Source organism: Xiphophorus couchianus, chromosome 18, assembly GCF_001444195.1.
Source record: "Xiphophorus couchianus chromosome 18, X_couchianus-1.0, whole genome shotgun sequence".
Lineage (NCBI taxonomy): Eukaryota > Metazoa > Chordata > Actinopteri > Cyprinodontiformes > Poeciliidae > Xiphophorus > Xiphophorus couchianus.
Genome location: NC_040245.1, coordinates 20,817,210 through 20,832,777, shown reverse-complemented (window position 1 = coordinate 20,832,777; position 15,568 = coordinate 20,817,210). Strand labels below are relative to the sequence as shown.

The window sequence follows — 15,568 nt, the reverse complement described above, 5'->3', positions numbered from 1 at the left end:
CCTGCTTAGTGACAGGCTGCAAACTCATTATAAGCCTACAGGAAGCTCCAGAACTATTTCTCTTCCTTATTTACATCCAGACCTATTAACTGCAAGAACCAAAGCCAAAAAAACAACATTGTGTAGAGTGAATGGATGTGGTTTTACACTGTTGCTCTTTAAAGAAAATGTGCATATGTACAGGTCTGGAAAAAATGATCAGTTTCTCTGAATTAACTTTTTATAGGTATATGTTTGAGTAAAATGAACATAATGTTCATTTTAATTGGTCAGAAAATTTCTGACCATTTCTCAGAAAATGAGAAATGGTCAAAATAAAGAAAGATGCAGTGTTTTCAGACCTCAAATAATGCAAAGAAAACAAGTTCATATTCATTTAGAAACAACAATACTAATGTTTTAACTCAGGAAGAGTTCAGAAATCAATATTTGGTGGAATAACCAGGAGGTTTTCAGTGGGGATCAGTGCAGTGGGCTCTTCATTTTTTCCAGCACTGTACATTAAAAATTTAAAGGGAGCACAGTTGCAGCCTATAAATATACTACTGCTGTATATATTGACATCATTTTTCAAACAGGAAGTTGTTGTGAGAGCAGATATTCATGACACTAAAATCAAGAGAGCGCTCAGAATGGAGGAATTTAAGTGGTCAGAAGTGTATATGCTGGTTCATATGTACTAGGATGGGTTGTGTGAGAGTGCTTGCAGGACCTAAAAGACATAGAGCAGATTTCCAGGGATTTGGAAGGATTTCAAGATTATAACATGATTACAGCAGGCAGTCATGGATCAAACATGATGGAAACTGAGATGTAAACCTCATGTGCGTCTTACTGGAAAAACCTCTTAAAGCTGCAGCTTTTAGAGCCAGACATCACTCATCTTTCGGCACGATTAACTGTTTTGTTGCGCGTTGTGTCTGAAGAGCGAATCTCGCAAACATAATCATACCCACTGTACTGTAAAATATTTTGTCATGTTACAGTCACTCATTTTAATAGTCTCTTGTTGCATCTACTGTTTTCTTGCAGGGTTACCATGTATTTAGCTTCATCCATGTTTCCATCAGCTCAGACTAGTTTTCCTGTCCCTGTGGAAGGCAAGCATCTCCACAGCATGATGCTGGCACTGCCATGTATCAACATGGACATTGTGTGTTCAGAGTTAGGCTTTCTGGCACTAATATTGTGAACTTTGTTTAGTAATTAGGTGATTTTTAAGGACATGATTTCTCTGGATTTTCTTTCTTGACACCAGAATAGAAGAGGCTGAATAAAAAGGTACTTAACAAAATATAAACAACATTTATCATTTTCATTCTTCTTCACAGTTATTCACTTAGAATCTCAAAAGACATGTGTTTGTGGTTGAAATATAATGTGCATTTTGTGAAAGAATAAAAATACATTTTGTTTTCTTGTCTCAATTAATCATACATTTTATCTAAATCTTGAGCAAACGCATGTTTGATTTTATTGTCTTTTTTCTTTTGGCCTTTCCATATTTCGAATGTTCATTGATTTCATCTGTACAACACCTTGTCGCAGCTGCTGATGTCTTAAAGTGCTATATGAATGAAGTAGTAGCAGTAATTTACTCAGAAAATGTTTTCAAACAAATGAACAAACAGATTAGGTCCGCATGCATTTGATTAGTTACCTTGACTTGATTGAGGGAAAAATTAAAAGGGAGCACAGTTGCAGCCTATAAACATACGATTGAAAACATAACACGTATGGAAACATACCCACACAGATGTCACATGAAGTTAATCTTCCCGAAATAACCCATGTGTTGTGATCTAAACAACTAGAGCAAGTGTAATGTGGTACAACTGCAAAACATCCCACAGATTTTACACACACAGGCTCCTCCAGCAGTTTGTTGTATGTCTGTGCCACTGTGAAGCAGACGTGCAGGTCCGATCAGTGGCAAAAGAAGCTAATCTAACTGATAAGCACATAATCTCAGGTCAGTCACTAAACAACACCTCACATACAAGCACCCACACATAGCTGCGGGGCATTGCTGGATTCTGCAAGGGGGACTTGGCATGGAATGGAAAGCTAACACTGATATTAAGTGAAGACTTGTTCCATCTGACCTTCTGATTTGGCTCACAGCCCCCCGGTAGGAATACTGACTTTCTATTATAAGACCCAGAACCCTGTGTGTCAGATAAAGCGCTGGCCCAGAAGAAAGCAGCAGTTATGAAGCTTAGGTTTCTCCTCTGACTGGCACTCATGTTGTGGAGAGGGTTACAAAGACATTTCTAAGGCTGTGGGAGTCCAGCAAATCACAGGGAGAACTATAATCAACAAAGGAAAACCAAAATGGAACCCAAAAGTGGTGGACTGGCCAAAATTACTCCAAGAGAGTGTCAACAACTCATCAAGTTGGTCAAAAAATAGCCCAGAAAAACACCTAAAGCACTGTAAATACCTAGAGAAAAGTTCCAGGGGGGCAAATTACTTCTGTACAAAAAAACTCCACAAATCCTCAAGACTTTTGAAAAGAAATATTTTGTGTATCCATGTGACAAAGGGATAACTTTTTTTTGAACATTTGCGTATCAATTAAATCTGACATTAAACTAAAACAATGTCAGCTTATATAGAAATATATATATAACCGGTCAAACATAGAGGTGGGCATGTAATAATGTGAAGCAGCTTTGCTTTTAAAGGAGTTGGAGGATAATTTTTGGAAACTATAATTTTTTGTTCTATAACAGAAATCTCCAGCCATCAGTTTGTGACCTTGAGGTCAATCTCAAGCTGAGATTGTATTATATTGGTTTTGCAGCAATACAATGATCCAAAGCAAACAAGCAAATCCACCACTGAATGGCATAAGCAAGTATTATCCTAACTTGGATTTTAGTTAGTGAATATATAAACAAAGACAGGTTGTTATCAGGAGACAAAAAAAAGTAATTCAGTTTTAGTTTATAATAATTAGATTATTATAATTAACATAGGTTGTTCTAAAGGCAATAGTCCTACCCCTTTATTAACTCCAGACAGAGACGCTATCTGGATAATATTACAGGCTGTGTCATACTGCGGCTCGTTGCCAGAATATATTCCTGTCTGTTATCACTGGTGGTTAACAGGGCACAGCTGAACTGATTTCAAGCTGCAGCATGGTAAGACTGAGGTCACTGGAATCACTCTTTAGCAAACAAATGTATTATCTTGTACAATATTAGCTCAAAGCTATTAGAGGCCAAATATTACAGAAAAAGAAATCTCTGAAAGAAGAATATGCCATCGGCATCTGAATGAAAATCAAAGCATCAAATATATGTTTGTAATAGTTTTGTGTCCTTTTCTATTTTTCTTTAGGTTTGTCTATTAGGCTTCAGATTTCCTGGGGGATTTTTTTTTTTAATGGAGTTGATCTTTGGTGCGCCGGAAAGTTTGATCCATTAAGATGTCCGGATTGTTGGTCTGAACAGAGCCACTTCTCTGCTGGTCGGAAATATAACTCTCCGCTTTATCGTTTAAAAGACCTCGGCTCTCTGGGCTGCGTGGGCTGAGTTTCTGACCAGCTGAAAGAGCGGCGCTCCGCTGGTGGTCTGGAGGACTGCGGCGATCCGTGGCAGGATCATGCTCCTTTTCTCTGTGCTGATCGGAGCCATCATCACTTTCCTCGCGGCCTTTTGTTCCGTCTCTCAGCTCGCCATCACACAGCTGGCAACGTCTCATTTGGTTTAATGTGGTTTGCAGCTCGTTGAGTCGCTGTGATACATAACATCTCTTCAGCTCCAACAGGATTGTTCCGTTACGACTCAGGCTTGGCGTGCTTGTGGATGTTTCCCTCTGCAAAAATAGATCACTCATTCATTCATCATACTTATGCATCCTAATGTGAGCTTTTATCTTCTATGTCAAGAATGACTTGGAGCACATTTACATCAACATGAAGGAGGGATTTGTTTAAGTAATTATTCCCATTAATGTGATTACATCAATGCAATGTGTCTTTTATTCGTTTGGTGTCTAACAAAATAGTCAACTCTCTGAACCTTTTCAAAATTTCTCATGTTACATTTTATTTTTATAAAGTTGAGTGAAAAACTAAAAGGTGTGTGATGTACATTAGTATTCGGTCCATTTTGCTTTTATACATAAAACAAATCCAGTACAACAATGTGTAATTTAACGAGATTAAATATCACTATAAAATTTCACTATAAAAAGCTATGATGTCTGTAAATAGTATCATGAAATCCAAAGAACACAAACAGATCAGGGACAAATGTAGAAGTAGCCTTTTCTATAACAAGAGTTTATTAAAAGGTGGTTTGTGACTGTAAAGATAAAACACTGAAAAGGTTCAGGGAATTTAAACAATTTTGGCTGAATGGAATAAAAAACAAATCTGTGACAAAAATTTTAAAAAAAACACACAGGAAATAAGACAGAAATAAATTACTTATGAGTGGGACAATGCATCGTTCAATTTAAACAATAGTGTACAAATCATATATATTTTTAGGATTTTAAATATGTCACCAATCATTCTAATTACCGCTTTTTCTGCAGCACCGTTCTCTCTCTCCTTTAACATTGTGCTTATTTGAGATCTCCTCTGCATCTGCATGCTTAGCTGCAGGAAAGATTCACTCATGCGGTCAATTTCTTCCTCTACACATGACATCTGGGGAAAAAGGATCATGTTATGCAAGGCATAAAGTACATTATCTTTGCTTCTTTTATTCTAACCTTTTATGCCACGTAGCTTCATTACCTGCACTGGTGTCCCATTTGGTGGTAAACCTGAGGAAATTAAACCATACACTTAAAAAAAGTAAATAATGACATAAGCAATTAATAAACAGAGCAGTATGTAGTTGCTTTTCTAGCACAATAGCCCCTGTGTGCACTCCTTCAGCACTCACTGGTACTGGGATATTGGGTCATTTCTCATAAACAAAAGCTCTCTAAACTCATTAGGGAGGCAATAATTGACTTTCTCTCCAGACCCACAATTGTTTAATGATGTTTATAGCTTGTGGAAGTGGAGAAATGAGAAAAAAAGAGTCTGATATGGCAAATGGATTCATCCATTTATCTATGAGACGCATTATTCTAGCAGATTAATGGAACATAATTGTTTCACTATCTGGACCCAAAATAGATTATGCTCTGAAAATCTCACCAGAAGAGAAAGTTTGTATTGACCATTCAAAGTATAGTTTTTCCAAGTAGACTTAAGGATAGTCTGTTTGTTTTTGTTTTGGTTTTTTGTGGAGAATGCTGAAGGCAAATGGAAAAATGAAAAACTGAAATACTGTACATGACACAATTTTATTGCTTTTATTTAAAGCAACAAAGCATTGCTTATTCCTAGTGTTGTAATTATTTAAAAAAGCACTGTTTTCGACTGTTATAATGTCCTCTCTCTACTTTTTGGTTTCTTTATACTTAGCAAATGCATAAGAAACACATCTTTTACACACAGTTGGTAACAGCAGTGTTGGTGTGTTGCCATAAAGTCATGGGTTTGAATGCTGGCTTTATTGTGCAGAGCTAGCTTTTGAATGAGCATGCATGCCTAGGTTCTCTCTTGCATGGATTAGTAATTACTAGTTAGTAGTAATTACTAATGAATTACTATTCATTACTAGTTGACATTACTAATGAGTGCAGAGCTCTGAAGGATTAATCAGGTATAAAAATGTAGTTTTATGAAATAATAATGTTATTTACTTTATAAGTAGTGTCATTCTAATGACTAAAGACATATTTCAAAAATATTTGATCAATACTATATTTAATTTGTTTTACTACGTACCAATAAATTTATTAATTAGTTTTAGACACACAAACCTGAAGAGGCAGAGCTAATTTCTCAGAGCTAGCATCAGGAGGAGGTTTATTATCACACCATCTCTGTGCTCATCTTTATTTGAATGGAGCTATTTGAGAATATCTCAGCAGCTTGCTTGTAGTTTGTTTCTGCTCTGTTAAGCTCATGCTCCATTTGCTGAGCTTTGCAAAGTCTACGATTAGGTTTACCTTCTCTTATTAAAGCAATGGATAAAAAAATGCAGACCGAAGATGGACTGTGTTGTGCATTTTTAAACTATATTCCCTATTCTGAATTTTACTGAACTGTTAATAGCCTTAATATGTATAATTATTATGGCAGATATCATGATAGAATATAGAGAGACAAATGTTTGAAAATTGTAAATGTTCTATTTTCAAAGTCTTTTGCAAGTTATTTGAGTGCCTTATATTGCACTTGTTTTTTATAAAGTGTAAAAAAAAACAATAAGCCTTCAAAATAACTTGAACTTAAACATTAAAAGCTGCCATACCTGCATTTGGAGTTGATCTTTGTTTGAGGTTGCAGATAAGATCTTCCAGTTTAAAATACTTATATTTCTCAAGTCTAAAGTAGAAGATGAGAAAAGTTACTTATAATAAATGCATCCAACATTCTCGGCTGTAATTTTTAGTTTTTCAGACCAACCTTCTAGCTAATAGGGGCTCAGTGAAGCGAGCTTCAGAGGGAACTCTGATATTGAGAAATTGCTCCACTAATGCCCCATGCCGCCCACCTAATGCATCAAAATTAGGCTGAAGAAAGAAGCAATAAAAAGTTATCAGCCTACATTTCAAACTGTGTGAGGATGATGAGTGAGCTTCAGATTACTCTCACACACTTCTGCTGGGCTCCATTTAAAAGAAAGGTTGAACAGCTGAAGGCTTACAGCTGAAATGGCTTCATGCAGAGCTTGCAGAAACCTCTGGGGTTGGGATCCTGGATAAAAAAAAAAACAACACAAATTAATCTTTCTGCTGCCGAAGAAGATTACATAGTTACTGCTCAAAGATGATTGCCCAGCCTATAATGTTATGCATGACATTCAGGACTCTCTTTTACCTTTTTTTTTATTACCTACTGCTATGCGGGCCATGGACAGCAGAATGACAGCAATAAAGTGTCCCACATGCTGAAGCTTTGCCTCCGACAGATAAAGGATTTGATTGGTTGGATCAAAATAGAAGTCCCCAGTGAAATGACCCAGGGGATTCTCGTTAGACGAAGATGAGCAAAAGGGAACCGACTTTGCCAGCAAAAGAAGCACAGAGGGGAACATGGGGGAATCTGCAAGCCACTGCACCACGTGACAACCAAAAAGGTAAACAGCCGAATGCTGTGGAGACAGGCTGTCCAGTGCAGTTGGAATTAGACGATCGTTGTGGTTCTCTTGGACTGAAGTCCCCGTTTCTGCTATAACAGAGAAATGGTGAATCAGGAGTTGATGCGTCGGAATTTACGATACAGTGCCTCGCAAAAGTATTCAAGCCCTCGTTTCCCATCTTTTGTTACATCCCAGCCACAAACTTGCAGTAAATACATTTAATCAGGTTCAATAAAAGTAGCACATCATTTTCACATGGAAGGAAAATGACTTGTGGGTTTCTTATTTTTAAAAACTTTATTCCAAATAATCTAATTGGCATTCATTTGTAATTCAACTCTTCCCTGAAACAACTAAGTGCCACCAACGGCCTTCAGAATGGTAAATGGCCTGTACTTGCATAGGGCTTTAAAATGAAATGAAATGAAATGAAATGAAATTTATTCGAACATGATACAAATATAAAAATAAAATAGTGCACAGTAACAAGAAGTGCATAAAAAAGAAGAGGAAATACAGATTTTTTGTTTCAGTTAACATATCATGCTCAAAATGGGGTAGGAAGAAGTGAGAACTTATTAACTCCTACCCCCTAAACACTTGAAACTTTAGAGTCCTACTGTCATTAAAAAAATCAAAATCAAAATCAAAATGGCAGTCAGAAGTAACAGTTACTAATATTTACCCATACATTTTCCCATTTTATGCTGGTTTGTCTTTCTAAACCCTTACACCAAGTTGTTATCTGCAATACACACCTTATTGCTTTCTGTCACCCATATGTGTATCTATTGAAAATTACCTCCTTGTACTTTCTTTTGAATTGTGTTAAGCTATTGCTTTGTTTTAAATCTTCATGTAACTTGTTCCATAACTTTACACCTTTAATTGAAATACAGAAGCTCTTTCTTGTTGTTCTAAAATTGCGGATCTTGAAGTTTGAGTGACCCCTTAAGTTATACCCCCCTTCTCTTTCAGAAAACTTGCTCTGTATGTGCTCAGGTAACAACTTTTTAGATACTTTGAACATAAATTGAGCCATTTTAAATTCTACAAGCTCCTCAAATTTGAGAATTCTGGATATTATGAAGAGCGGGTTTGTATGCTCATAATAACTGACATTATGGATGATTCTAATGGCTCGTTTCTGTAGGACGGTTACCGGATGTAAAGAGCTCTTGTAATTAACTCCCCACACTTCACAACAATATGATAGATATGGTAAAACCAGAGAGTTATATAGAATATGAAGTAATTCAGCATTCAATACATGTCTAGCTCTAGCCAATATGGATATACTTCTACTGAGTTTACTCTGTAAATATTTAATATGAGGTTTCCAACTGATTTTGTCATCTATTATTAAACCCAGGAACTTATTAGCAAAAACCCTTTCTAGAGTTACGTCCTCTATTTGAACTTGGATTTCAGTATTTTTATAACAGTTCCCAAAGACCATGATTTTCGTCTTGTCCAAATTTAGGGATAATTTATTATGGTCACACCATATCTTTAACTTACTAATCTCTGAGGTGACTGTTGAGAGAAGATGCTCTAAATTGTCGCCAGAGACTAGAATATTTGTGTCATCAGCGAATAAGATAAATTTTAATACATTGGACACTTTACTGATATCATTTATATAAAGATTAAATAAAACTGGTCCCAATACTGATCCTTGTGGTACTCCACAGACAGTCTCCTGCCAGTCAGATTCCACATCTCCCAATATCACAAATTGTTTTCGGCTCTTTAAATAACTCCTCATCCAGTCAGAAACTACTCCCCTAATTCCATAGCGTTCTAATTTCACTGTCCATTACATCCAGTCATTCACCCATTCACTCTGGCTCCAGTCGGCAGACTGACAGGAGCAAGGCTGCCATACAATCAGCACCACTGAACGCTCTGACCACCAACAGCAGGCAAGGTGGAACTGCCAAGGAGGGCAGTTCATCTATAAATACAGAAAATGGTGGTCCTACAAAGTTGAAACTGCCATTTTCTTTTTATTTTATAACAATGCACTATTTTGCATCGGTTGATTAAATAAAAGTACTAACTGATAGGAATGTGACGGTTTTTTTTGCTTTTGCAAGACACTGTACAAAATTTATTGTGAATTTTACTTTCAAGTTAAAAGCCAGTTTTGTTTTTGCACCTATATGGGAATGCTGATGTGACTCATCTGTGGTAAGCTGTTGTAAAGACTGCTGAATGTCTTGCAGAGTTTTGAACAAAGGAGATACGGTGACCAATTTGGATAGATTGTCTTCACTGAAACAAGGAGCAGCTGTCTGTGTGCAGTCTGGAGAACAGAGAAACGGCATCTTAGTGCAAGTACTATTTTATCCTGATTTATTTAACAGAGAAAAAAAACCTCAACTTTAAAAGATTTGTTTCTGACCTGTCTCATGAGAAATAGCTTCTCCTTTATTCATAGACATCGATGAGCACTGGGGAAAGCAAACAAAAAGGGGATACAGTTTTTACATTCTCAACATATGCTTGAAGCAATTAGCAAATGTTTCTATATTACCTGTGTAAAAGACATATTGGTGTTACCAGGTTGCATATATCCAACCTGAGCCTCAGAGTCTCTTGAACCATGACAATATGGAAGACCACACAGATCCTGGTTCTGCCAAGCTTCTGCTGTCAGCTTGCATAAAAGAGCTTCGACTGATCTAAGAACAGCTCCCAGTAAAGACACAGAGGCCTCAGCTTGGCTGGTGGAAATGTCTGCTTTCATGAAAATATACAGAATAAACACAAGGCATTTAAAAAATGTTAGGCTCTTAAAGCAAAATAGTTTAAATGCTATGAGAGATCATTTTTACAGCAGTGTTAAAAGAATTACATTCTCAATTTGAACAACAGGACCTTAACCTAGAAAAAAATCTGAATTGACTTATAAACATTGCAAACAAAAATATGGCTAAATGAATGCACTGGTGCTGAAGAATGACATCTAAAAGATTAGATGTATTAAAGCAGCAAATGAAAAGCAATCTCACAAAAACTGCTGTTGTCATTTTTACAATGCAATATTATGTTGATTTTATGTTATTTCAATCACATGAAATCAATTCTCTCGGTGAATATTTGATAAAGTGAAAATAGTGATTTTGTTTGACATATACTGGATCCTCTCTCCATCCATCCACATCCAATATAATATAATATAATATAATATAATATAATATAATATAATATAATTATGATCATCAAGGTAATCAGAGAAACAATTAAACCTGTTTTGTATGTAATGAGAGACTAGAAGGGAGAAGGATGGATTGTATTTTTTGAGAAACCAGAGATGAGGACAATATTGATTCATTTTTACTCTGGTTTGCTGCAGCATTTTTTTTTTACTACAGATGTATAATTATAAGTACCTCTCAAATTTGGACAAGCATTTATTGCTTTACTAATAAAAGCATTTTATTCAATTCATTATTCATGTTTATCCTAAAGATTTAAAAATGTGTTATGCTCAGCATTTTATTAATATTTTCTGTAAAAACATCAGTAGGCCGGCTGCTTGATGATGATGATGCCGATGCACCACATACATTTATGATCGTAGTTTTAAATCTAACACCCATATCAGACCGTATTTTATCAGCCCACCCATAGTTTGGGTGGGCTGATAAAACAACTTAGATTATTAGTATTATTAAGTTAAGTGTGCTTACGTTTGAATTTACTCTAAACTGTCCAAGTTGTAAGCATTTAGCTATTGAGTTGAAATGTACTAAAAAACATTTGGAAGTTCTCCATTTTTTTGATATTACTATCCACTGACCAGAACCACTGGTACTCACACACAGACCTGGCATAATGCTGCCAATTGAGTCTAAAAAATAGACTCAATATGATAGACAGGATTTTGAATATCATAGAGCATATATATTTTTAGTCCTTTTTATTTTCTATTGAATTTAGCAAACAGACTAATATGTTTTTTGATCTTCAGGTTTTCAGACCTCAGATAGTCAGACACAGACTGTTAACTGAGCAATTAGACTAAGGCAGAAGGGACTGCAGTGATTACACACAACAGATGGTCGAATGCTGCGGTGAAACTGCACTGAAGTGTTCTTCATATTTTATACAAAGAGACTGCCCATGTTTTCAGAGCAGCAGCCAGAACTGCAGTAAAAGGTATCAGCAAACAATCTGTCCATCTGTTCGTCCATCCCTTCACCCGATATTAAATGAAATTACAAAACACTAATTTAACAAGATTTCATTTATTTTTTTCCTTATTTTTTTAACATAGATTATCCAGAAGACGACATAATGGGAATAATAACTATAATTTCTAGTTGCAGCTTCTATTTTGTTATTAATGGGTCCATCTACTTTTATGAATAGCAAAGTACATAATTTATCTTTCTTTGACCATAACATAACATTGTGTTTTTAAAAAAAGTTGTCGTATTTTTTGATTTGTGGAGCTTAACTAATTATTTAATACGTGCATTTATTCTCACCTTGGTTGTCTCCCTCTCCGACGTGAGTGTGTGATAACACATCCTTCCTCACATTATGGACTAGAATCTCTTTAAGGAGACTCAGGTTTTTACTATCCATATTTTCAAACACATCCTGAAACAAAATGTACAGTTTTCTTCATTCCTCTGATATATTTTGAGTGCAAGTCCACCTACTTGCTAAAAACAAAAATAAGCCACTAAACCTTGAGTGATTCAGCCTGCTGGCATATATTCCTATAAAATTCCTGCATGTCTTTGCGATGTCTGGCCAGCTGGGCGGCGATGTGGAGGTTCTGGTCCTCTAGTTTGTCATAAAGAGTCTTCACATTAAACTCCTCCAGATCCAGGCAACCTGACACACTTCCTAAATGAGAGAATTAATCATCAGTAATTGTGAAATGATCTTCGTGTATCTCTGTATCTTGAAGTAAAAACTTTGCTTAATTTGACCACATGTCGATTCACTGGGCTCTCTCTCTCGCTCTCTCTTTATATAAATGATTTAAGGACAACTCATTACAGTCTAACATTACCCATTATTTTCTTTATTATCTATCTAATTCAGAATAGGCTGCTAACTAGGAGCTGTCATGGATGATGATCTCATTATAACCATCCTATGAAGCTGAATGAATAATGCAATACACACTAACTGAGTAACATTAGGGTCAGCACCATTATCAGTCAGCAGAGCATAATAGCAAATGATTACACATGCAGAGAACAAACACTAAAGGAAAAGTTAGAAGGAAAAGTTAGTTAAGTGTTTCCGACGACTCTTAATTTGAAATAGAAATTAATCAAAATAACTAATTTTTCTTTTTGTTTGATAATCCTCCCCCAGATCTCTGCCTTAAAGACTAAAATATTTTCTTAAAAGATATTTTAGTCTTTAAGAGTACAATAGGTAACTTTTTAATTAAAATATGCTTTTACATAATAAGTAAAATTAACACTTTGTCCTGACAGTGTAAAATGAGACAGATAATCTGTGGGCGGAAAAAAATCAAGCTCCTCTGTCTCCTCCCTGAGGTCCTACTGCCATCTGCAGAAATACACCAGCTCCTGGCCAGAAACAACCAATCAGAGCCAGGAGGAGGTTGTAACAAACCAATCACGCTGTATGTGGAGCTCACACCCTCCTCCTTGCTCTCTGTATCATTACAGCTCTTTCCCCACAGCGGAGCCTGGTGTGAACATGCAAGCCAGTAAGCATCCATCTCATACTACACTGTTCTGACATTGTGGCAGTTTTAGCAAATATGTACAAAAATATTTTTATTAAGCTTACCTACTGCAGCTTTAAAGAAAGATTAAGGAAATAATTAAATGGTTTTGTATGAAAAAGGTTTCAGTACAAACAGAGCTTACCTCCCTTTATGACTGCAGATTCCTCAGCTTCTGCTCCCTCACCTACGCCTCGACTGGCAAGAACGCCGCCTTGACTCTGGACAGTTATGCTAAAACACATGAATAAAGGAAAGATTTCTGAAGATTCCTAAATCTCTCACCTGTTTTCACAAGATGTTTTGACTAAGGATTATATGACTGCAGGTGCACCAATTGCAGTTCTCTATCCGATCACAATCTTTAAAGCTTGACCTGTCAATACCAGTTTTGTCAGATGCAGAAGTTTTTTGTCTGAATTTTTAAAAAATATACTAACAAAGTCTCGAAGTTGGCAAAAGTGGGATTAAAATAGTTGTTCTTATAAGCTCATTGAGAAGCTGATTTTATTTTCCAGAATATATGGAGTATAGTCGGAAGAAAGGAAGGTAGGAAGGAAGAAAGGAAGGAAAGAAGGAAGGAAAGTCTGTAGCTAATTATAAGTGTCTTATTTTCTGAGCTTATTTTCTTGGGCTATCAGCAGAAAAATGCTTGAAAAAATAGTGCTAAGTAACATCTGTGTACAAGTTTATCTTTTAGAATGTAATTACCATAACCACTCTTGTATGTAATGTAGAGCCAAGTTTGTACTGAAAAACATTGTGCATAGAAATGCTAAACAGATCAGTCTACTTTAAACCTGTTACCGGTAATCAATTTCAATTTTATGCATGCACAGAGCATGTTGCAAGCTCATTAATATGCTAGTGACACTGTGATAAGCTTGCTTACACTAAGAAGATTCAGCCCATTCAGAGGCAGTTATCACAACATAATCAGCCAGAGAGGCACAGACATAATTGTGTTTCTTGGCAAGAAAAAATCCTAAATCACAGGTGTCCTTAAGGTCGGGTGTCCTGGCAGTTTTACACATGTCTCTGTTTCAACACTGCTGATTCAAATGGGCCAGCTACTTCCTCGGCAGGTAATGGTGCAGAAGCCTGCTCATAAACCATCATTTAATTCATGCGTGTTGTACCAGAAAAGGAACCAAAATCAGCCCTTGAGGACTGATTTTGGACACCGCATGGTTAAATCCCTCTGTTCCACTCTAGCTGATAAAATGACTCAATTCCCAGAGGTTTCTAACCTCCATTTTGATTTGCATATTATCTTAATAGTATAACCACAGGCTTATAAGTGATGAATCTTTGCCTTATCCATAATTTGGAACCAAAAAAAAACTCAAACTGAATGGTGGGTAATACACAATGAGCAGGGATTGTACAGAAGAATAGAATTAAAAATAATTAATTCTGTATGTTATTAGTTATTAAGAGGGGAAAATAAAATGCTAATAGACATGAGTATCCAATTTTAAGTAAACAGAAAACTGACTGTGTGAGATTATTAACGTAGCACCATGTTAAGAATTATTTCTTAACATGGTGCAATATTTTATTGATGCAGTAGAATAAATATCTCATGTTTGAATAAAAATAAAAAAAAACAGCTACAATAAGAAAATATGTTATGTAAAAGTAAGCAGTAATCTGTTTTTTTCATGTTATAAAACTGTTTTAATTTGTAACGTGTTATAGCAAAAGGTTTTTGCTTCAGCCTTGTTTCTTTACCTGAAGCCAAAACATTTGTATGTAAATATGTGCATAAATGTGTATATGAGTATAAATTGTCACTTATTTCTGTATTTTTTTTCTCTGTACTCTGGTAGCCAAGCAACAAATTTTGTTGCCAAGTTCACTGTTGTGTCTTTGTGCAATGAAAATAAACATATCCATAATGTAGTTTAAAAGCAGTTTTTAAAACGTAGTGTGAAAAAGCTGCCTGAATAGTACTCTAGCATATCTGTAACCCATACACACCTTTCTCTACTGCAAACACACTCAGCTGGGCAAAAAGGCTCTCCAAGGCTGCGCCACTTTGGTTTTATCTTCCAATGGGGAACGAGTTTCGCTTTGCTGGGTCGCAGAACCAGCACAGTTGTGGTCAGGACTACAACTAGGACCAACAGCAGACTCAGGATCCCTGCACACAGCCAGCGCTTAATAATCCTGCACCACTTACTCAACGAAGTCAATCATTAAAAATAAATTAAAACAGCTTGCCAACAATGAGTCCCCAGTCAGGCAGAAGGTTGAGGCGGTGATTTTTTACAATCCCATATTTGACCAAGTGTCCTGGAGTCATGGGTTGAAACGCGGCAGCCCTGGTGTCACATTCTGTCCCCTCCCTACTGACCACCACGACAATACTCCACTCGGGGACAACACTGTCCACAAACACATACTTTCCTGCTTCTGAAAAAACATGAGCAAACCTGAGAGGGAGGAGAAAAGATGAAAAAAAAAAAAACTGTTTGCAAAATGTAATTTGAAAGAGTTAAAAACTGTGTGGAGTCGACTCTACATTGAAGAGTTGAATTTTGTTTGCTTCATGAGGATCTGCAGATGTCTGAAGGCTCCAAAGTCCCAGCTTGGGTTACTGTTAAACAGGTGGTCCTTCTGGTACACTGGGAAGTGGCTTAAAGGGCGATCTAAAGATTTAAATAAAGTTAAA

At 36.2% G+C, this 15,568-nt stretch overlaps 1 protein-coding gene across 2 annotated transcripts in view; it reads right to left on the bottom strand.

The window, feature by feature from the left end:
* Nucleotides 1-440: 440 nt before the first annotated feature.
* LOC114133186 (uncharacterized) overlaps nucleotides 441-15,568 on the bottom strand; it is a 17,967-nt gene continuing 2,839 nt past the window's right edge. Inside the window, exons 4-18 of one of the 2 annotated variants that reach the window (XM_027998874.1) lie at nucleotides 15,419-15,545; nucleotides 14,875-15,329; nucleotides 13,037-13,125; nucleotides 11,869-12,029; nucleotides 11,663-11,777; nucleotides 9,703-9,905; nucleotides 9,571-9,619; nucleotides 9,325-9,471; nucleotides 6,917-7,249; nucleotides 6,681-6,778; nucleotides 6,488-6,594; nucleotides 6,333-6,406; nucleotides 4,757-4,785; nucleotides 4,538-4,666; nucleotides 441-3,825 (exon numbers count right to left, since the gene is read on the bottom strand). In XM_027998874.1, coding sequence (XP_027854675.1) covers nucleotides 3,391-3,825; nucleotides 4,538-4,666; nucleotides 4,757-4,785; nucleotides 6,333-6,406; nucleotides 6,488-6,594; nucleotides 6,681-6,778; nucleotides 6,917-7,249; nucleotides 9,325-9,471; nucleotides 9,571-9,619; nucleotides 9,703-9,905; nucleotides 11,663-11,777; nucleotides 11,869-11,916 — 1,767 coding nt within the window. In that variant the 5' untranslated portion in view covers nucleotides 11,917-12,029; nucleotides 13,037-13,125; nucleotides 14,875-15,329; nucleotides 15,419-15,545 and the 3' untranslated portion in view covers nucleotides 441-3,390. Of the gene's footprint in view, nucleotides 3,826-4,537; nucleotides 4,667-4,756; nucleotides 4,786-6,332; nucleotides 6,407-6,487; nucleotides 6,595-6,680; nucleotides 6,779-6,916; nucleotides 7,253-9,324; nucleotides 9,472-9,570; nucleotides 9,620-9,702; nucleotides 9,906-11,662; nucleotides 11,778-11,868; nucleotides 12,030-13,036; nucleotides 13,126-14,874; nucleotides 15,330-15,418; nucleotides 15,546-15,568 lie in introns of both variants that reach the window. The other variant, XM_027998873.1, reaches the window with a different exon arrangement.